General features: G+C 35.1%; 1 protein-coding gene across 2 annotated transcripts; it reads right to left on the reverse strand.

Annotated features, from left to right (window-relative positions):
- Nucleotides 1–896: 896 nt before the first annotated feature.
- rgs17 (regulator of G protein signaling 17) lies at nt 897–24,456 on the reverse strand. Of its 2 annotated transcripts, XM_067386203.1 has the most exons (7): nt 24,308–24,456; nt 22,037–22,265; nt 16,754–16,884; nt 10,107–10,181; nt 9,538–9,769; nt 7,381–7,417; nt 897–7,199 (listed from the first exon to the last, which is right to left on the reverse strand). In XM_067386203.1, exons 2-7 carry the CDS (start codon nt 22,037–22,039, stop codon nt 7,129–7,131), a joined length of 549 nt encoding a protein of 182 aa, XP_067242304.1. In that variant the 5' UTR covers nt 22,040–22,265; nt 24,308–24,456; the 3' UTR covers nt 897–7,128. The 2 variants fall into 2 exon arrangements, with proteins under 2 accessions (XP_067242304.1, XP_067242303.1); XM_067386202.1 differs by lacking the exon at nt 7,381–7,417.

Consider the following 24,456-nt stretch of genomic DNA (forward strand, 5'->3'; position numbering starts at 1 on the left):
ATCCACTCCATAACACAACTTGAATAAAAAAGTTTGAAAAGAATCTGAATTTTGTCATTTTTATGTGTACAGTACCAGTCAAAACTCATTACACCTGACAAATATTTCTCAGGCGTTTTTGATATAAAATCTTACGCTTAAATGATGATTTCGAAAATTGTGCCTATATATAAATTTCACGAATGTGTTTCTCATAAAATCCTTTTTGATCTAAAATCTTAAAATGATTGAAAATGATTTTGTAAACAAATATAAATGGTCTCTGATGTATGAATGAATTTCTTTACAAAAGCAAAATTTCATTTTATTACTACAATTTTATTTTAATTGATGAGGATTAATTATCAATCTTCCATTTGTTATTTCATAGTTTTTATGACTTTACAATTATTCAGAATGTAGAAAATATTAATAATAAATGAGTAGGCATCTCCAAGCTTTTGGCACTGTATTTCTATTTTTATCACTTAATTTAGCAGAATTTAAAAAGATTGTACTGTTGTCCAGACTGATTCGTCTAGCAACAAAACTGTAAACAGACATGCTGAAGTGCAATTACAAGGAAGATTTACTTATCTAAAACATGTAGAGCATCTGAAACAACCATTCAGTGTCATTTTATGTTCAAAACGCTAGCTATAAGAATTAATTAACACCAAACAAAACACAGTGAGGAGCTATGAGACAACATTACAATGAAAATGTGTTGATTTTTGAACTCTTCATTGAAAGTCATTGAATATCTTTTTATAGAAACATGCTGCAACAATTTTCGAAAACCACCTAATTAGTGTCTGGCTGCTGTTACTTTAGGCTATGTAACAGCATTATAACATGGAGTTCACAGAAAAAGATATGATACCCATGACTTTTTGAGGAATTTGTCTCTGGACAGTTTGTATTCATAAATCTAAGTATTTTAATAATTTTGGCACAATCGTTACAGAAAATATGAGAATGCCAGTATTTTCAATGCACTCCAGAGCTTATGATATTGTTGCCTGGGGAGTAAAGACAAAAATAGTTAAACACATTGCAACCAGAAAAATGACTTTAAGCGAAGAGCCTGATGTGGAGATCTTCCAAAAGAAACCATCAGAGCTCATGTGAATCCTCTGAGGAGAACGCGATAAGACTTTAGTACAGTTCTCATGCGCGTGAGGTTGAAAAAGTCAATTATTTGATGTGTCATTACTGTGATCTACGAGTTAAACTGCAAAACCACTATTGCAACAATATGCTACAATATGCTAAACACTGCACAAGCCATTAACAGAAAAACTGCTAAGAGAGTATACAAAAAAAATCACATTTCATGTTAATGTCATACATTTTCCCACATATTTTGCTCTTCAGCTATTTAGCACAGTATGTTATTATGTGTTAGACAGACAGAAGCAGCACCATATTGTAAGTCACTTTATTTGATGTCTACAAATACATTTGTTCTCTCTTTTAATAGTGTTCATGCAGGAGTACATGTGATCTGAAAGATGCCCATCCGCTTGGGCTCAATTCTTAATAAACAAGTACTGCCGTTCTTGAACTGAACTGCATCACTTTACAATAAACTAATTTCATTACTATAAGTCAAATTTCAGTCATTCCACCAAGTTTTGAGAGTTCAGCACAGAATACTGTATTTAAATGCGATCAATTATAAAGAAACTGCTAATATTTCCAATATATGTCCATTTCTAAAACTCTTCCAGGAGATTCAGTGTTACTGTCTGCAGATTGCAGTACTTCTATATATACTTGTACAGTATTGTGTTAACTAAACTATTTTGAGAATAGCAAAAGCATGCCAAATATAAAATATTCTTTTTTCCTCTTCTATCAGTTATAATTTACAAAGGCATTATAGTTTGTCCTCTGGTATTAAAAACAACAGAATTATGATTAAATATTAGATCATTTTAAAACACTTAATATTAAATGGGTGACAGTATTTATGAGGTCTCATATCAGGGCACAGCTCTAAAGAAAGCCTTCAGTGAAGGTCTGATCTGTGTCTGATCTGAGAAGAAGAAAAAAAATATTGTGACAATGAATCGAGAGGTTTGAGATTTCATTATGTGATGTATAATAAGCACCAAACACTTGATGATGATGATGATGATGATGATGATAGAGGTTAAATAAAAAATGATTGGTCTTTTGTTTGCTTGTTTTTTGTGCAGAGGACAATGACAGAAGCTGAAAGGCTGAAAATGATCAAATACTCAGTTCACACTTATTTCCAAATCTTGGCTTTAATAGTTTTCTGCATGTGCAAATGTCTTTTGCTTACAGCGTGCATCATGCATTCGATCCTAGAGAAGAGGACAGGCTTTAAAAGACAAACATCTTCCCTGCGGATATTAACTAAATCATAGATCATGGCCTAAACATTCAAGGCACTTCAGGGTGACTGTGATAAACTGTGATACGTGAGTCAGTTTCCCTCCAAAGCCTGTCAAAGATGCCTCAATCGGTTAATAATTCTTAATTTTCTTCATAGCATAAACACACACACACAGGGCTTCTCTATCCCTTCTAACGATTTTGAAATTGCATGGTATCTTTATATATCTAAATATCTGACAACTGTAACTGGCAGGTTGTTTGTGATATTGGGAGCAATAACCAATAATACCATGTTTTGTTTAAATGCGTAAAGTGACGAAATTTGCAGCAATGCAAAGTCAACTGTAGTCAGGCTGTTTTATCATGAAAACAACTGGAATGTAATTGTGAACTGGTATAATGACATACTGACACAACTGATGATGAGGCTATACAAACACAATAATAGATGAACTATGATTTTAAAGTCAGGCATCAAATGTTTAATAAATGTTACCTGACCTCTTTCCAATTCCGTGTGATGTCAAAAAATGATTAATGAAAGAAAAAAGCTGATATACATGAAGCCTTCCTCCTTGTTGCAATATTCATACAATATATTGAGGGTCACCGCAAGGTCATTTAAATTCACATTACCCTGCATGACCCTGCAAATCAGTGGCATTAATGTCTTATGAATGTAAAGAGCATATTTCATGTGCTTACAATGAAGAATTGTGAAGGGTGTGCAGTGCAGCACACTGGTAATGCTGTTATGCTACCGATCAAGTATTACTAAGTGCTGTTAACACTTTTTTTTTTTTTCTATAATTACAGCAATCTGTTTATCACATAATGCAAGCACATGCAGGAAACAGGAATAAATGAATAAATCTTTGCTTGGGCACAAAGTGTCCATCTTTTGTTTAAACAGAAAGAAAAGCAACAGAACTAAAGGATGAGAAGTTCAATCGATGGGTTTGAGCTAAAATTCAGTGCCTGCCAGTTCACCAGTGGCTCTAATCAGAGTCAAAACAATCAAAATGTGTGCAAGCTACGTTGTTTTTCAAGGCCCGGTCTTCTATATTAAGCATATGGAGAGAACAGAACCAAGAGGTAGATATTCTTGTTCTTGAAAAGCTTGTTTAAAGTGCCCAAAGTAGCCCTTCAACCTTTGCAGAAAAGACTGAAGCACCCTTAAAAACAAGAATAGACACTTGCTTCATCTACAAATAATTCAATTACTTCCCTCCTGCCCTGTGTGGCTCCAGAGGCCAGAGTTTTCCATCACTTGAACAAATAAACTTTAGCATGCACAGTACCTTACATTCAGTGTGCAGTTTACATCAATAGTGAACTGTCAACCCACAGTAGACACAACACAGATTTATTTCAGTCTTAAATGAGTAGCTTTTTCATCAAGAAGGATTTTATATATTTGTATATTAAGTGACCGAAGAGACTAAGGAATATCAGAAAAGGGCAAATGTAAACCAGTGTTCCACCCAACTTCAGGAAAACATCCCTTAGTCACTAATTATTCCAATATGACAATTAAGATATTTGCATAGGCAATATGGGATTAGCCCTTAAATATGTTTCCTGAATTCTTTGTGAGTGTAATCATAATTATGTTGAAAAGAATTCAACAAACGAACAAAAAAATGCTACTCTTCTTCTTCATAAACCCTCGGTATACCAGCATACATCTCAGTTACAGTATTAGGCTTCAAGTAGATCAAAATAAACATTTAACATTAACAAATAGATGAGGAAAAACTAAGCATAACGAGAGGTAGTGGAAAACCAATGAAAACGAGAGACGGTCCGTGCGGACGGCGCTCCTATAATAACATAGCACAGGCTCCACTTCATTTGCTTAGAAAAGGAGCCTTTTGGCAAGAAAGATTATTTTTCCAAGTCATACCACGCTGATAAAATCATTATCAACAGCTGTTAGCCATCACTGTGACAGCCGTCAAGTGAAAAACTCCTAAACTCTCTAAATCTGATAAAACGTTAGCAGCAAAAATGAAGTTGAGGCATTGAAATGAAACAGGTAAGTACTCTCAAAATTAGGGACATTTCATGTTCTTGTAATGAGTGAAAATGTCAAATTTATTCTAATTTACAGAATATCTTTGTCTGGGAAACTTTCAGTTGATTAATAGATTGATAAAATTATTTTAATGAATAATTCCGCCTGTAAAATATAGTACACAATACTAATTTCCTTGCGTTATTTGCTTCCATTTTTTGTCATTATTGAGAAAGAACATATACTGTAGGTTACCTTTGAGTGATACACTTCAGAGGTATGATTAAAATTTCTCAATTTAAATCATGATTGTTCTATTGTGAAAACATTTTTTTTTTTTTTTTTTTTTTTTTAAATCAGCTTTAAAGTGACCCATAAAAATCCTAAATAATCATATATTCACTCTGTTCCCTGTTCAGTAGTGATCTCTATGACGTTGGACTTCCCAGATTACTGACATGTACGGATTGAAATAGTCATACAAACGCGTTACTTTTCATTGACACCTATCGTAACACTTTAGTGTGACTCAATATGTCAACCTCTGATTTCTCCCCCCTAAAAAATAGCTCAGTAAATGTCCATGTGTCGTGCAGGGTCTTTCTTTCTTTTCTTTTTTTTTTTTTAGAGCAAGACAATTTTGATTTATTGCTCATTTCTTTAATGACATGATTTTTTTTCCTTTTAAAACAAACAAGAAAATTCAGTCATTTTTATTTTAGAAATGTGGGAAAGCCAAGCTTCCCATGATGGTTCGCTGCTTCAGTAAGTAAACTATTAGGTAACACCTATTTGGTTCGTAAAACAACATAAATGAAGGACCTGCTCACATTGGCTGATGCTCAAACACACGAATACTTCAAAGAAGGATATCTATGCACTCGGTAAAGTGACAAAGGTCTTCATTTTAATGTGGTAAACCTGCAGAGTGAATGGCACTTAACTCTCAGAGCACCAATAAGAAAACCCAACAACAACACACTTGATCATGATTTACTTAACAAACGTTCGTTCATTCATTGGCACAAGAGTTCAGGGAAAGTGACACTTTGAGGTTGGGTATGGTGACCAAAAAAACGTCGGTTTAAATGCAATTCACTCTTGAATTACTCCGCTAAAAGGTGAGAGAGTGGTTTAACACACCAGTAATTTAAATATCGTGTTCTCATGCACTGGCTGCTGCGATTGCAATAGCACATAAAGGTCTAGAAAATTGAACAGCAACATTCAAGTTTGAATCCAACAACACAGAGCTGAAAAGCTGTCATTCTTGAGGGACACACGTCTAAACCCCTAAAAAAAAAAAAAAAATCATCTTTATAGTATCGTCTTCAACTCGATGCTTCCCACAGAGGTTCACATCATATCTGGGTTGAGTATTGCAATGTGTACATGACACAACAGAAGGAACGCATGCTGGAAAAAAGTATTATAAAAAGACTGACTTGTTTTCGTTTTTCGATAACCTGCAGTTTTCCGAGCTGTGAAAATGACCGAGACCGCTCCACGTTTCAAGTCGCAAAACGAACATTTGGAGACCGATTTCCCTGATGGATCCGACTCCACCTCATCGAGCGGGTCTCGGCGAGCACAGTTATTTTAAATAGACCTAGTGTAACTCTCAAAAACAAGGCATAGTGTTCACTATACTTTTGTTTAATAAAATACATTTCTTTAATGTGTAAGACAATTCGAAGCTCTTTTAAGAACCTCCAGAACGTTGGTGAGTGATTTTCAAGCAATTCTCAGTCAATCCAGCGAAGCTTACAGCCCATGACATACAGTACCTGTGCTTCTCTCTGTAAGTAACGGACTGGGAGGGGCTAGGAGGACTCACACAAAAAAAACGGTGTCGTCACCAGTATCAGCAGCTTTTTTGTGCCCTTACTCAGTGTCGAGGCATTGTGATTTTTGCAGAGAGAAAAGAAATCTTCATGATTCATTTAGCTGCCCAATCACAACACTAGCTAGCCCTTATGTTTCCCAGTTAAAGAACTGTCGACACGCAAAGAAAGAGTTTGGACGGCAAGACGGCGATTACGCTTCCCAGCTTCTTTTTTACAAAACAATTGGCACAGCTAATTTTCCCTTCGCTTACGAGAGCTTTACAATGTTCTCTCCCCATGACAGCATAAAAAACTTCTTTTTTTTTTTAATTCAAAAAACATTGTAGTCCGGGGCTTAAATGTCAAACTGGAGTAAATTCCATAACCTTGTATCATGCAAAGGTTTTCTAGCTTAACATCTACCGCTTATCCGTTTGTTTTTGATTTTCTTTAAAAAAAATAACATTATTCAGCTGTCCTCAGACATGTGAGGCATAAAAGATGGAAAGGATCAGGTAGAAAGAACATGAGAGAAAGAGAGAGTAAACAGGAAGAGAGAGAAGATTTAAAAGTGACAAAACAGGTGAATGAAAAAGACAAGTAAGTTGAGAGTAGGAAGTATGGATCTGTCTGTTTTCCTACATGTTTTTCTGTGTCACAGTTGCCTGAGCAGCTCGTATTGGCACTTAAACAGAACTCAACTTCAGGGTCACTAGTGGATGCTCAGAATTGCTTAACTACTCACTCTTGAAATAAGAAACATCACACCTTTTGAAAGTGGCACCTTGGGGTTTTTTTGTCTCAAATGTTCTTTCTGAAACCTAGGTGTCTAAGCAGGCCCTCTTGCTGTTAAGGAGATCCCTGTAAACAGATGAGTTGAGAAATCGGGGGAAGGAGTCTCTGTGCATGAGGGTGTAGATCTGTAGCTGGGCCTCCTCATACATCGTACTGCTGGGTTCTGCCAGGCTTTGGTTGATGCCTTCCCTCACCCGTGAATCCAAGCTGACCTGCCGACCGACAACAAAAACAAAACAGAACTTTACACAAAGACTTTTTTAAAAAACAGTTTTTATCTTTGAACTTACTTTATATTTTACTATACTCTATATATATTTCATATTGTGATTCATAATATTCTTAAAAGGTTAGTTCACCCAAAAAATGAAATTTCTGTCATTAATTACTCACCCTCATGTCGTTCCACACCCGTAAGACTTTCGTTCATCTTTGGAACACAAATTAAGATATTTTCATATTATCCAATTTATCTTCCATTGAAAGGAATGAAAATACCACATTCCATGTCCAGAAAAGTAATAAAAACATCAGTGAAATAGTCAACGTGACTACAGTGGTTCAAACTTAATGTTATGAATCGACGAGAATACTTTTTGTGTACAAAAATAACGACTTTATTCAACAAATTTGTCAATCTGCTACGCTATTTTCGTTGCAGCACTTCCAGGTTCTATGTCCGAATGACAGCTCAATATTGGCCGATGCCTGTTCACGTACGCAGCACAAGGCACGCATGTGATGCTGACGCAGGAGCCGGCCAATAATGAGCCGGCATTTCAGCTTAAACACGGAAACACAGCACTGCGCCACCTGCATAACAGACTGACAGAGAAGAGGAAAAATTGCTGAATAAGTCGTTCATTTTGTTTTGTTTTTGCAGACAAAAAGTATTCTCGTCATTTCGTAACATTAAAGGATTAGTTCACTTTCAAATAACATTTTCCTGATAATTTTTCTCAGCCTCATGTCATCCAAGATGTTATCTGTATCTACCAGATGAGGAATAAGGGTCTTATCTTGTGAAACGATCAGTTATTTTCTAAAAAATACAAATGTATATGCTTTATAAACACAAATGATCACCTTGCAAGTGCTTCTGCTTTCCGTATTCTTCAAAAAGCTTACACTGTATGTCCTACACCTTCTCTATTCAACTTACGGAACAAACGTGGCGCCAGTTCCGTTTTTTTTTTTATTAAATAGAATAGGGAAGGCGTAGGACATACAGCACAAGCTTTTTGAAGAATACGGAAAGTGGAATGATGGAAGGTGATCCTTTGTGTTTATAAAGCATATACAGTTGTATTTTTTTAAGAAAATGACCGATCGTTTCGCTAGATAAGACCCTTATTCCTCGTCTGGTATCGTTTAAAGCCTTTGAAGCTGCACTAAAACTGTAATTTTGACCTTCAACCGTCTGGAGGCCATTGAAGTCCACTATGAGAAGAATAATCCTGGAATGTTTTCATCAAAAACCTTAATTTCTTTTCGACTGAAGAAAGACATGAACATCTTGGATGACATGGGGTGAGTAAATTATCAGGAAATTTTCATTCAGAAGTTAACTAATCCTTTAAGGTTGAACCACTGTAGTCACATTGACTATTTTAACAATGTTTTTACTACTTTTCTGGACATCGAATGTGGTAATTTTGTTGCTTTCAATGAAGGATAAAAAAACTTCTCGGATTTCATCAAAAAATTTATTTGCATTCTGAAGATGAACAAAGGTCTTACAGGGGTGGTATGACATGAGGGTAAGTAATTAATGACAGAAATTTCATTTTTGGGTGAACTAACCCTTTAATTCAGAGACAAGGTCAGTTTAATTTAAGTATGGGATAGATAAATAAATAAATAAAAACCTTTTTTATAAGAACAATCATTATCTTCAAGCTTTGTGCAAAATATTATACTGAAAAGAAAACTTGGGTAGGTAGGTATTTATGTGAATGGTTACGGTATGATGTTACGGTATGATACAGACTCAAGTTGTACAAAGAAAAAAATAGACCCTTAATAATATATACTCATGAATACAATTTGATTGAATTGACAGAAACCAAAGAAAAAAACCTATTCAGACCTCACCGCCTATTCAGAGAATTTTCGAAGTATCTTAAATTACTTTTATGTGTTTTGGCTATTTTTATATGAATGGACAATCATTTTCAGCAAGCTTTGTGTGAAATATTGTACTGCAAAATTATAGATATTTTTATTCAGATTCTAGTTTTTTTATGTAGAAAAAAATGCACAGAAAGACTGCTAAAAACACATTTAATAAGCTCAGCAAAACAGATGTCATGTTTCGAGCTACATGCTCTTCATCAGACTCAAGTTGCACATAGAAAAAAACATCCCCATATATAACCTTTAAATACCAATAAACAAAAATTACACAAAAAAGTCCTTTGTTTTGGCCATTTTTAGGTGATTTATGAATTTAATATGAATATCTTATATTTTATGTCACCATATTTTATTTATGAATGTATTGCAGTCACAGACAGCATTGTGTATTTTTTATGCACCCCATAATCTAACCTCTTTTGGCGAAAGAATGGAGACGTAGTCTTCATAAATGATCCTGGCTTTTTCTTCGATAGCTGATGGGTTAGTTTCTTTCTTCAGTTCCTCACAGGAGATCCAGAACATCAGGTTTTCTTCACTGTACTCAGACCGCAAGAACTCCCGGAAAACATCCCTTCCCTCTGGAGAGCGCATCATCATCTCAAAGCTCCGTGACCAGGCAATCACCTCATCCAGTGTGGGACGCCTTCAAATTTGAGACAATGAAAAAAAAGAGCAGGAACTACCCATATAAAATAACTTTATTTCAGGTGTCAGTAAAAAAAAGTGCATGTTAATGGTATTAAAGGATTGATCAGAAATTGAATTGGCCCAAAAAGTACTTTGACACAAACTATAAAGAAACTGTGAGATTTTTAGATGATTTTCCTCATTTTAATTCAGTTAACAAGATTGCAGTTCCAATTAATGGAATGTTGCTCATTTTAACAGGATGTTAGAGGTATGAACAGATGCAAGCATTTATATAAAAAAGCAGCAATCATCTTGTCCCTATACAATAATAGATGTTTCTAACAACTCACTGTTCCTCTGTTGCTTCTATGCTATCCATCTTTGTACATGTTTGCCTCTCTGAACGTTCCCTTCTGTCTTCATTCCTAGGGTGAGGAGAGAAGTGTTAGACACAGCAAAGTCTCTGTGGCATTTGAAACATGTTGTGTTGATCATCATGCAAGGTTATACAGTTATGGTACAACTAGATTTTGGAGCCTACCAGCTGCTATTACACTGCATAGCCATTCAAGCTTTTAAAGGGGCGAATCATACACATATCATACAAAAAAAAAAAAAAAAAAGTCATTTTTAACAGAAAAAACAAACAAACAAAAAAACTGGCAGCTGTGGTTGCCAGAATAATTTTGTAAAAATATGTTACAAATGTAAACATATTTTTGAAGAACCTGTACATTTTACAATTTAAAAACTGGAATTTACAGAGTTAATAAAGAGTTAACACTTTTCTGCTGATTTAGCAAGGCCATGCTGTTACTAAAATATGTTTTGTACATTTAACATATACTGACATCCAGCATGATAATACGGGTGGTAAAGAGAAAACCACGTGATGAATCCAAGTTTTATATAAACTATTAATATATAGAAGATGCACTTAGCTGTCATGCACACAAATACAAAACACCATCATGACACTAAAATAACGCAATATTAATTTAACAACATAAGTTAGCACAAAATCCTAAATGTACATAACTGATATCAAAAAACATCAAATGTGAAATGACACAAGGAATTCTGGGAATGTCAGTTTACAGCTTTTCACTGTAAATTCAAGATGATCAGTTCTTTTTTACTTCCAAAACATTAAATTTAACAGTATTTTACTGAAATTACATGAAAAATTACATGAAATGTAAGGTTAGATCTATTACTGTTTTCCCCGTACATAAAGTTCAACAGTGCCTGCCCATTTATTCAGTGACAGGGTTAGAAACATTGATTTGAAGCAAAAAAGTATTTGAAAATCAGACAAAAACACAAAGTACTGTGTACTTAATGACTTTAATGACAGAAAAAACGTTGAGTATACATATATATTTATTAATATTATTGCAAAATATGCATATATACTCAAATATTAAAGTATTTTGAGAGCGTAGGTAGAGACACTGACTTGATTATTATATCATTTGCTGTGCTTCATAGGAGTGGGCGGAGCTAACAAGATCTTTTCTTAATTTTCTGTACAGCATCATGGGTATCGAGTTTTCCACCACGAATTCTGCTGTTAGACACCATTATTTTGAAATAATGCGGGCTAACAGCTACAACAGAAGCAAACAGTATTGACTGACAACCTCATAGCTCACAGTAAGGCTGTCTTTAAAAGTTCATAAGTTATCATTAAAGGTGCCCTAGAATTAAATATTGAATTTACCTTGGCATAGTTGAATAACAAGAGTTCAGTACATGGAAAAGACATACATTGAGTTTCAAACTCCATTGTTTCCTCCTTCTTATATAAATCTAATTTGTTTAAAAGACCTCTGAAGAACAGGCGAATCTCAACATAACATCGACTGTTACGTAACAGTCGGGGTGTACACTCCCAATATTTGCATATGCCAGCCCATGTTCAAGGCATTAGACAAGGGCAGGACGTCTGGATGTGCACAGCTGAATCATCAGACTAGGTAAGCAAGCAAGAACAACAGCGAAAAATGGCAGATGGAGTGATAATAACTGACATGAACCATGATTACATGATATTTTTAGTTATATTTGTGAATTGTTCTAAATGTTTCGTTAGCATGTTGCTAATGTACTGTTAAATGTGGTTAAAGTTACCATCGTTTATTACTGTATTCACGGAGACAAGAGCCGTCGCTGTTTTCATTTTTAAACATTTGCAGTCTGTGTAATGCATAAACACAACTTCATTCTTTATAAATCTCTCCAACAGTGTGTAATGTTAGCTTTAGCCACGGAGCACAGCCTCAAATTCATTCAGAATCAAATGTAAACATCCAAATAAATACTATACTCACATGATCCAATGTATGCATGCAGTATGCATGACAAACATCTTGTAAAGATCCATTTTGAGGGTTATATTAGCTGTGTAAACTGTGTTTATGCTGTTCAAGGCAAGCGCGAGCTCCGGGTGCCGGGGAGCACAAGAATTAAAGGGGCTACAACCTATATATCGGTGCATAGTTAATGATGCCCCAAAATAGGCAGTTAAAAAAATGAATTAAAAAAAAAAATCTATGGTGTATTTTGAGCTGAAACTTCACAGACACATTCAGGGGACACCTTAGACTTATATCACATCTTTTAAAAAGAAGTTCTAGGGCACCTTTAAAAATCAATTTCTCTATGGAGAGTTTTTGCCTCCGGAACTCAACTGTTGCACTCTGTCAAAACATAACTTTTTGCTAACCAATTAACAGTTAATGGGATTTTTACAGTCTTTACTGTTAAAATTACAATATATTTTTACAGCGTAAACAGTGTAAAACTGAATTTTCCTTTTGAAATAAAAGTTTGATGTACAAATGTAAACATATTATAACTAATACCAGGGGATTTTAAACTTTTAATGGCCCAAATATGATGAAATATAAAGTATCTGGGCCTTTTATTTGTAAAACAGTAAGCATGATACTATAAAGACAACATACTTTTTAAATTATAAATTTAAAGTTAAATTATACTGAAATGAACAATCAGAAATAAATACATTATAAAAATAACTATAATTTAAAAAATTAATAATAATAGTCATATCAACATCATAACTATATACTGTTAAAATATATTTTTTTTCAGAGAGGACACTCAAGCACCCCCTTCTGACAGACTAACCAAAAAGTCTAACCATATTCTAAAGTAATACAATTTCTCCTCTAGTCCACCAACAGCATTTACTGAAACTAAGCTACAAATTACAGGTGAACATCCACTGAGTTTCTCAATCCGAGTCTCTGTAGAGCAAGTATAATTGGGTTTGTTAGCCATGGGGTTCGACAAGCTGACAAGACTCTAAATATATAACATGTACTACACAGCTGTTTTGCATGTGATGTGGGACAGAAATAGCCGTTTACTGAGCAGATAATGGCAGCGTGTGTGGGGGGATGGCTGTGGAAACCCGAGGTTACAGAATAGGATGCCTCTTCAATGTTTGCTTTATTTCATGCAATATTTGTATTCATTCATGTTATTTTTAGTTTCCCTGCAAGCTGTGCTATGGCCTTTCCAATCTTTCTTTGTTTTTTTACAAGCTAATGTTGCTTATGTTGCTAAATGTATGAGCATGCTTAAAAGTGCACTCAGTAATAATCAAATAAATGCGCCATGTTAGCTTACACACTGAGACAAAGCCTCTTCCACAAAGGCTATGCTAACCTACAACAAATAAATAAATGTCACTGGGTCATTCCTGTTACACAGTACCTCTTGAAATCTGTAATGTTAGAAAATAAAAAGATAAGTTATAATTTAAGGAAGCAATTAAATAAAATGGTATACAGACAAAAATATGCTTTTCTTAAAATCTAAAAATGTTATAAATTATAGCTTGATTATTTCACAATAGCAAGACATGTTAAAAACTAACAGGCTGCCTAACAGGATGGAAATAAAGAGCTAAATTCCCTATTGCTCAAGGATTGAGAGATAGCTTACACAATGGCATCAACCTGAGGATATATTTAAGTAGGGTAAAGTAGTGAAAGAAATAGTGTTAATTAATGTGAATTCTATCTTTAAAAATTGTGAGTTTAATATTTTATCCAATGAATTCTAGGAATGAGCCCACTAACATTTAGCAAATACACTACTGTTTAAAAGTCAGGGTCAGTAAGATTTTTTGGCGTCTTCAGCGTTTATCACTGTCACTTTTTTACCCAGCCGTCCAATCACAGTGAATGGGGGCAGTACAAATACCCAACCAACCAACCAACCATCACATCCTGCTTGTACAGCGGCAACAGACGACAACAACAACAATGGAACAAAATTATTTAAAACAAGAGCCAGAGCAAATATTTAACATTTTATCAACATTTTTATATTCAGAATCAAACAGACATTCCATATTATAGCAGCCAAAGCGTCTAACTAAAAAAAATGCTGCGTTGCCCTCAAGTGCTCGCAGCTGTGTTTTCAGAAAACGCTGACGTTTTCAGCTGGCTAAAAAGGCTTTGGTGGACACACGGCCTAAGGATGCATCAAGTGACAGTAAAGACATTATAATGTTCCAAAAGATTTCTATTTCAAATAAAAGCTGTTCTTTTGAACTTTCCATTCATCGATGAATCCTGAAAAATCAGGGTTTCTACAAAAATATTAAGCAGCACAACTTTTTTCAACATTGATAATAATAAGAAATGTTTCTTGAGAATCAAATCAGCATATTAGAATGATTTCTGAAAGATCATGTGACACAACACTGGAGTAATGATGCTGAAAATTCAGCTCTGCCATCACAGGAATAAATTACATTTTAAAATACATTCAAATAGATTGTGATTATATTTTACAATAGAGACTTTTCAAAAACCTTACTGACCCCAAACCTTTGAATGATAGTATACCTGAGGCAGGTGATGGTGATAAAATACTCTAAAACTAGAGCTTCACTATTCTAGATAAACTGATAATCACAATTATTTTGTTCAAAATAGATATCATGATTCTCCCACGGTTCTGTACAGACAACTAAATAAAATAACATATAAACTAAATATTAATTGTTGCAGTCTATTTAAAAATATTTAATTTAAAAAAACGGTGAGTGTATGATTTAATGACTCACTCATAAAGGCTTCACTTGTTTCATTACTGATTGAATCAGCATTTTTGAACAAATCTCCTGAATGAATGATTCAACGACAAATCAATTTTTTAACAGTCACTTGTCGCCATCTATTGGTGGAACAATGTAACTGATACAAGTTTTATTTGAAGCGTCAAAACTCAAAGTACTTTCAAAAGGTGATTTACTCTATTTTGATTGCTACCAAAGACATCAATGTTTATATCCAAACTATAAACATTTATCCAATGCACTTAGCTTCTGTAATAATCTGAATTATTTTAACAGTGATATATTGATGCTGTGTGGTTGAAAAGACTGTTTGTGAAGCTGCATTATACCTTTAGACCAGTGGTCGCCAACCTGTCGATCGCAATCGATTGGTCGATCTTTATCACTGTTCCAGTAGCTCGTGAAAATAACAGAAATATCAGTACAAAAATACATTACATTTCTCCAGTCTTTGTACTGTATTTTTGTATTTATTTTTATGTTATTTTCTGGAGCTACTGGGTCAGACAGATAAAGGTAAATAGCCCACATTATGTCTGTAAACGGCCGTTAACAAGAGGCCAGAGACGCGAAGAGGAGAAAAGTCTGTAACTTAGCAGGCAGAGCAGCTCACTGTTCACGATGCTCGAAATATATGAAGAAAATATAAATATTGAATTGGGGGTGAGGGATTATGTATTCATCTCTAAAAGGAGATCGGTCTTCAGGAAGATTTTGATGGCAATGGCATTTTATTTTCCTCTTACCTCTGAATAAAGTAGCTAATTATTAGCGCATTTCAGCTTTGTTTACAGCAGTCACCAAGGAAACGCTGTATCACTGCTGCTCCATAAGCGCCACCTGCTGCGTCCCATTCAGCCTGCTGTTTTTGTTTCATGCTTTTTTTGTGTGTAGCATTTATAATTTGACAAAGATAAAGTCAGACCGTTCTGTTTTTGCTTTAAATCTTGAAATTAAATCTAATTCAAATAAAAAACAACTGCTCGTGCAATGTGCGTAGCATTTTTGTTTGGATTGTGATTAAAAAGCAGGGGTTCCCTCTAATTTGAAATGGCTATGTATTTTTGTTTATTATAATAATATTAATAATAAATATCTGCAACCAGTATCAGAATCGGACAATTTGCTTTTAAAAATAAATAAATCAGAATCTACATTGACCATGAAAAAAATACTAAATACAATCTGGGCTGTCTTTTTCTATCAAGTAGATCTTGTCTTTCAAAAAGGTCAAGGTCAGGGATCTTAGGCTTAAAAAGGTTGGTGACCACTGCTTTAGACCTTATGTGCCCCACCCCTTTTCAGAGCTGCGCTCGTTGTGTTCTGTCTTCCGGTTTGTATTTCCACATTATGAAGGTAAGATCTTACAGATTTATGAATGAACCTCTCAGTTTAAACCCTTCCTGTTCTACTGATGTGTTATGACATCCGCTTCAAACAGTACAATGCGCATGATAACTTTCGTTAACTCTGCAATAAGTAAATCCACTTCACCAGCTATTTACTCTTCAACAGCAATGTCATACAAATATACAGAGCTACTGGAAAAAAATTAATGTTCAAACACAAAATTCCAAAGATGGCTGTGCATTTGTTCCTCTGGCGCATAAGGTCTACACATGACAACTGCTCTCTCTGGCTCAGAGGCAGCGCTAACACAGATTTGAATGTTCTGCTGTGATTGTACTTGTCAAAGGTTTAATAGACATAGCCGAATCATTGTCATTTAGGAACAAGAAAGAATGGGTGTCTGAATCAAGATCACAATCTTTTAGCGATTAATTGTGCAGCTCTATGTAAAACCCATTTCTAAGCAAATAGCTTCATGCAATTACATCATTTCACTGACTGAAAAACATAATGAAAGATGTGGTGTACCAGAGGCATTTGCAGCATCCACACCAGCACAGACAGCAGGTGTTGGGCCTCGGGTGACCAGGCGCCTGTGGGGGTCCTTCAATACGTCCCTGCTGCCTTTTCCTCATTTCAACTCCACTCACACTCTGAGGCTGTGGACAGACACATATGATTAGAAACAAAGCAGTGGGGGCTTGGGAACTGTGTTAGCTGAAGTATCTTGTTAACTACAGATGCTTCTAAATCTAAAGTAAGCTTGAAAGGCATGAATAATTATTTGGAGTTTCTAGGAGAGAGATTAACGGTAGGGTTATGGTAGCTTTTACAATGGAAGCGATCATAAGGATGCTCAGAATCTGAGCATGTTGGGCTCTGTCCTACTCTACTGTTGGATGCTTATTCAGCTCAAATCCATGTGAGAGTGTGTCTGTAGAGATTGAACAAAAGAGGCAGACAGATAGACAGAAAGTAAAGAAATCCCCTCTTCAGACTACACATTCATTCCTCTGGCAAGATGCTAAATTAGTTTGAGATGTAGGAGGGTGAGAGAGAGAGAGAGAGAGAGTGAGAGAGAGAGAGAGAGAGAGAGAGAGAGAGAGATAGAGAGAGAGAGAGAGATGTGTTCACTCCCCCACCCCTGAACACAAACAGGCAGTAGTAGTGTGGGGATCTCACATGTTCTAACACAAGTTCAAATGCAACAGTTTTATTTTTAGGAAGTAAACAGTTTATAAAAACGCAATGGCTGTCACTTCCTGTTTCTTAAAATACACTAAATATAAACATATGAATCCTCCCTAAAAGATGTATTCTACAGGGAAAGCTAATTAGGTAAATAGGTAAGATACATTGTCAAGGAAAAAAGTCTTTGAAAATGAGTCTAAATGAGTCATCAATATTTCTGGTCCGTTTTCCTGGAAAAAGAACAAAATGTACTGTTTAAATGTTTTTTTCAACAGTTAGGAGCTCACTATTACTTGTAAAATGGTTTTCAATAAATTCTTCCATGTTGGGTTCCCAATATCACTGGCTTGTAAAAAAGCAACATCAGAGCACAGATTGTAACCACAAACATTTTAACTGCATGCGTTTCCAAGAAGCCCTCTATCGGGAGAGAAAATAAGCAAGTGTTTTTCTGTGAGCTCTACTCTAATCGTGATCCATCAACATACCATTAACATGTCATTGAAACACATGGCTGATTATTCTGTTTGACCATATGGTCTTGGCACTATAGAAGCACCTTACCTGCATATACATGAACATTGTGATTCAAAAAATATATTTTGTCATATGTGATTCTGATCACTGATAAATTAAAAAAAAAAAAAAAAAAAAAAAAAGTCTAACTTACTATTATTAATGAAAAAATAAATAAAATAAATAAAATGAAAAATGTTGCCTTGGCAAAAAACTAAAGCTAAATAGAAGTACATATAAAAAAACTAATAAAAATGACAAAAGCACATAACAAAATTACTAAATCTTAGAATAAAATTAAACTAAATTAAAAATATAAAAAAGCTAATTCAAAATATTAATAAACACTATAATAGTATATATATATATATATATATATATATATATATATATATATATATATATATATATATATATATATATATATATAATACAAAAACAACACTACTTGCACACTATATGACAAGTCTTCAGAAGCCTTAAGCTCCATAAATTAATGATCTAACAATGAACAATATTTCTACAGCATTATTAACCTTAGTTAATGTTACAGTTATTGTAAAGTGTTACCATTTCATATAAATCCAAAGTCATGCTTAAAAAGACAGCCATCTTTAAACATCTACACATAGCATTAATAGATACATATGCATATTGAATGAATGCTCTCACACAGTAATCGCTTCTATTTTAGAACACTTGATGATTATCTAATCAAAATAACAAAATATGTGTTACAGTGACGATAAAAAAAGAAAGAAAGAAAGAAATCGGATGCATTTCTGATTTGTTTCTGTTGGCTGCATGAACATATCAATTTGCTTTCTCATGTCACTAGCTTTAAATATGCAACTTTGCTTGCAAACGAATACATAAAAATGACCAGCTGGATATAAACTAATGCAAACAGATGGTAACAATCGTAACATTAAACATTTGGGTCAGATTTGCGTGTATTTTTATTACAGTTTTGACCATTTGAGGTACTACTAATGTTAGCGTCCTCTCAGCCTTGATGGCAAACCTGCTGCTGTTCTTTCTCCACTAATGCAGCATCTAGTCAACAAATTAATTACCTTATAATTATATGAAAACATGTAGTGTAGTGTACTGTATACATACCGATACTGTTTCATTGTCTACGTTTTAAATCTGCATCTGAAGGGTCCCGCTCTATGCGTCGCGCCACCTCACATGTCAAAACAAACTCCACGAGGTGTCAGTGATAGTTTTTGTTTCTCCTCTAGAGGCCGCTCTTGTACTGTAAAATGATAGCGGACCCTACTCAGCCACTCTAGCAACAGACGCAATACAGAAAAACTATCGGTATGGATTTTTGTTGATAACCAATTGTTCCAGCAATTGGTTATCGGTGCAATTAATCTCTAGTCTTGATTATCATTTTAAGAGGTCCTTAATTTGGGGATGGAAAAACAGCGCTAGAGCCTAATGTGACTATTAAACTTCAAACTGCGTTGATTTAATTAAATAACATGGATGGGAAGCATGACGGAACGAATGAAGGAGACGCACTGAATGAAAAAGATCATTCACTACCTGACAGTAGATGGCGCTTATATTGCGCACAAAAAGTATTCTAAAATTGAGGTGGAACAACTGCAGTCACGTCAACTGTTTTAACGATGTCTTTAGTACCTTTCTGGAACTTGAAAGTGCTGGATAAATTACTGTCTATGGACAAATCATATACCTCTCGAATTTCATCAAAAATATCTTCATTTGTGTTCCGAAGATGAAAGAAGGTCTTACGGGTGTGGAACGACATGAGGTGAGTAATTAATGACAGAATTTAAATTTTTGGGTGAACTAACCCTTTAAAGTAGACCTATAAATACATAATTAAATACAGTTTGAAGGAGAAATAATTGAAAACCTTGTGTACTATTTGTATTCTAATAAATGCAAAAAAAAGTGCTTGTAAATGTCTCTTTGTATCCTTTTATTAAGACAAAACACATTATTTGATAAATATTGCACCTGAGAGCGCCTCTAAAGTTTTTTTAATGCACTCCTAAATTTTTCAATTTAAGAGCACATGGGCTCCTTGGGAAAAAAGTAATCGTCTATACTCCTTGGCCGTAAAAAGTTGTGTTCAGTGTGTGCATGCAATCGAGTGGACTTTTATCTTCAAGTGCTCTAATCACTCGCACATACGCCATTCTACACGCACCGTTCACACGGACACAAAAATTGGGCTGCATGTCACAGGTACCATCGCTGAACACAGACAACCAAAGTATACTTTGGGCTTTATTATAGGTTTGTCTGAAGAATAGACAGAGTTAAAGTCAAAACAGACATAAGGCTGAAAAAAATATGGCAGAGATTTCATTTTCATTAGGGTAAGCTATACTTCAGTTGTTTTGTGGCCTTTATCACAAATGAATGGGACTTGCCTCATCTCTACAAGTTGTTTGCATGAATCACAAATTAAAAAAATGTGACAATACACTGGAAACACTGTTAAACATGATGCCCAACACTATGACCTCATCATATTTGTTCATTTTAACACAAAGGCTTATTGGAAAGGGATCTTTTGCCAGCACAAACACCATATCACATCATCTAGATATCTGATCCAAATATTTAGGGAAAAACAGTCTGGCCACTAAACAGACAAGCTGGGGGTCTGGGATGGTATCAAATTATTATTTCCCTGTATGGTATTGGTAAATATCCCATAACCACTTAAACCAAGTGGCATTTGGTTGACTGACAATGTGTGGTTCATAATTTAAAGATTACTGCCGATTGAAATGCATTGCTGTGGTAAAGGACAAAAACCACAGAACAGACCGTTTTGATGTAAGAAAACAGCTTTAAATATATTACACATAATTTGCTCTCTCAAACAAATATATAAAGCATATTGCATATGAAAGTAAACACTGTTTACAATCTATTATTAGTATTAATAGTAGTGTACTGTCTCATTACATAGCATCAAAATTAACTCAACATTATTGATATTACAGATGCTATACGTATTTTGTCTGTAAATCCTCTCTTAATAGTTACCTATAATAATATTATAGAATTGTTGTAGATAAATTATAGTTAAACAAAGACCTTAAAACAGAAACCTTACCTCTAAATTCATCCTTTCACTTAAAAAATGTGTTGTGATAAACAGCCCTTCTACCTGGTGATGAAAGCTCAGTGTGTCTGGGATGTAATGTGAACCCTCTGAGAGTTTACCATAATGGAGCCATATAAACAAGATATGCAAAACATAACTACTATCAGTTATTCAGTGCCAGGCAATGGAAAACATGCATCCTGATGCAAAACACACTGAGGAGTCCCTTTGTTCACATCTAGAGCACTCACCAACAACTCTGCACAATATGTAAAACAGGAAGTTGTGTATTGAGGAAAAAGCAATTATACACACAGACTCAAGTCTGATTTCATAGGTAATTATATATAGGATATAATTTTATTACGTGATAAGCTAAAAAGAAAAAAACAAACTAGCTAAAAACTAGCATCAGACTAATGTGTAACTGATATTTGGTTATTTTTAGATTATTGGCTAGTAAATCAACCAGTCTTGACTGATTAACAGATGCATTATCTCTACCTTGTGTCAGTTACATAATTCACACATTCTGTTTTCAGATATTTCTGGTAAATTTCAAGTAAATATTTTGCCAAAAATGCTCATTTAATGTAAGTTTATATGTGTGTATCTCCATGGCTTTAACGGGATAGTAAAATGAAAAATGTCATAATTTACTCACCCTCACGTCGTTCAAACATGTATCACTTTATTTCTTCTGTATTGCCCTGAACAGCCACTACTGACAAATTTCCCCTACTTTCCCCATACACATTCCAGGGCAGCAAGTGATGCATAGCACAGGCCATGGCTGGCTGCACAACAGAAGCCTCCTAGAGCCGTTACCCACAAAGCCTAGCTCGAGAAACATCACACCACACTTCCGATACATGTGATAATCACACCGGGGCCAATTTCGCCCACATTTCTCACCTTGAGCTGCATCACATCTCTGCTCAGCAAACACGTTTTGTGATTTTCCAGATCATCAATGCAGGAGAGAACCATTCCTAACTTACCATGCAAATTAGCAGCGATCCATCCGAAGATCAGGTAAGAAAATCATGACGGTAATGTCAAAAGTTGAGACGGGCAGAGTGCTGGAAAACAAATTGTGGCCTCTTGTATCTTCTCTTATCATGCCTGATGGAGAACACAGGAGGTGGGTGGAGGTAGGTTTCAAACACCTGGTATTTGCAGGCACACCCTTTCCTTGAGTCAAGGGCTAAATGATCCAGGATAAGACATCTGAGAAATAGATCAAACCAGAAAGAAAGCATCAGAACTGCTTTAATCTTGGGCTATAAGTTTACTCCAGAGTCCAAACCAAAAGACTAATGGTAATAACTCACATACTGATTACAAATTGTAGCCTATTATTCAAATTTGTAAATCTTTTAGATTACACTCAAAGTCTAATCTGATTACTTCTGGATTTTTCATCATCTAATTCTTATTTAATTAGTGTTTGATGTGAAAATAATACTATACTAATTGACAAAAGAAGCACTTTTATAAAGAACCTTAAAGTCTACTTTCTAAATGCATGTTACAGATCTTACTGTAATGATTCATCCATGTATGTTTCTTTTTTTTCTCTCTGTTTCTTTCTTTTTTCTTTTTCTTGTTCTTTTTGAGTGAAAATGGTGAAAATGACAGATTTGTCTCTGGTTAGGTATGCAGGATTTCTCCAATCATTTAGTCCTCTTAAACGCCGCCCCAGCAAGCTCATGTTCATTCACCTCCACTTTTGAGTGCAATGCCCACATCTCAAAATCCAATCAATAACCGACTCTCAGAAGTATGTCACAATATGACAGAAAAGATATGTCGCTACTTTCATTTCATTGCAACTTTATGAATTAATGAATTAATGCATGTACTGATGAAAATCAAATCACTAATTTAAATGTTTTAAAGTACTAATTAACCTTCATTCATTAAACATCATTAAACTAGATAAGTTAACTGGTTATTGAGTAAATTTGGGTCATTAGTGGGGAATATAATATAAGACATTGCATTTGGAAAGCAAAGACTGCATTATTCAGGGATATTGTTCATATAAAATCCATAAATTAACTTTAATTTAATTATGTGCATCTTAAAATGTACTGTACACGTCCTCCATTACTATTTGAAACAATAACCCTTAAACCTAAACTCTCAAACTATCTAGATAAAATGACCATTTTATGCAATGCAAAACACAGCAGTACTAATTAATCTTAAATTATCGACCACAGCAAATTGCACTAAACCTGACTATATCAGCCATAGAAGAAAGTAATCCCTATACTGAAGTATATAGTATATATTTACTGACTCATTTTCTATGCTTTTTTTCAACAAAGGTGTACAAAAGTTGCAACCTGTGCATTTCATTGCAGGTCATCTTTTTTTAACACCCAAAATGTTCCCCATAGTAAACAGATTGTTTCACACAACCAGCTGCATTTTAAAACCAGAAGCACAAGTGAATGGGAGGAACTTCAGAACTTGTATGTTGATGAATGGTCGAGCAATCAGCCCTCCTCCGGAAGAAAACTCTCTTAATATCACGTAGGCAGTCATCAATAACTGAATGCAAGCAAAATAACTACTGGCAAGTCCGAGAAATAAAAACAAACTCAGACCTTCCGTATTGTTTTATTTAAGATCAGTCGTTAGAAAATTGTCGGCTACCATAAACGTAAAAGATACATTTGTACGAGAAGTCACAGTTTAACGTGCGATAACAAAATAATACAATACTCCGTGATATACAGATGTACACGGCTGTCATCCCGCTATTCGCCTTCATTCCCCGTTGCAGTGGCTGTCTGTGGAATCAAAGCGGCTGTGTGTCAAAACCTACAGAGGATCCTACCTAGACAGCATTTATAGTTATCGTTGAAACACCAACGATCGTTTGGACGCACATAAAAAGCCCCCAAACGCTGTCAAGCGTTACAAATGCTTTTGGAACGTTCCAACCGCTCGAATAATGTCCAAAATTGCTGTCTAGGTAGGCATCTCGCTAGGTTTTGCGACACAGCCAGCATCTTTACTAAAGTCATCGCAGGTAAAGCCCAAACCATTTATATCACAAAACCGCGCCGTGCAATTGAAAGTAATGTGCAAACTGTTCGCTAAAGCAGCGCTTTTTATACAAATTAAGTGTAGCTGCCACTTTATTACATTTTCGCAGCGGCTCTTTGATTTTCTAAGCGCACGGAGGCAACGGCTAGCGCGTTAGCTGGCGAGCTAGCGGTACCGCCGAGACCGTTAAAGAGCGTATGTCGCCTTACCCCTTTTGTCCTAGATGTCAGTCTTCTAAAAGGGTGTCGTTACACGAGTTTATGCGGATATCGGCGGTATCACGCGTTGAGATTGCATGCTGCCGTTTTATCTCCATCAGCGGTGTTTTCCGTCCATCCGCCCAACTTCAGCACCGAGC

This window comes from Chanodichthys erythropterus, chromosome 5 (assembly GCF_024489055.1).
Source record: "Chanodichthys erythropterus isolate Z2021 chromosome 5, ASM2448905v1, whole genome shotgun sequence".
Lineage (NCBI taxonomy): Eukaryota > Metazoa > Chordata > Actinopteri > Cypriniformes > Xenocyprididae > Chanodichthys > Chanodichthys erythropterus.

Coding starts and splice junctions, on each gene's coding strand:
- rgs17 (XM_067386202.1), bottom strand. Junction 9,770..10,106: donor ATAGAAGCAACAGAGGAACA/GTGAGTTGTTAG, acceptor TCAAATTTGAAG/GCGTCCCACACTGGATGAGG. Junction 7,200..9,537: donor CCATTCTTTCGCCAAAAGAG/GTTAGATTATGG, acceptor GTCGGTCGGCAG/GTCAGCTTGGATTCACGGGT.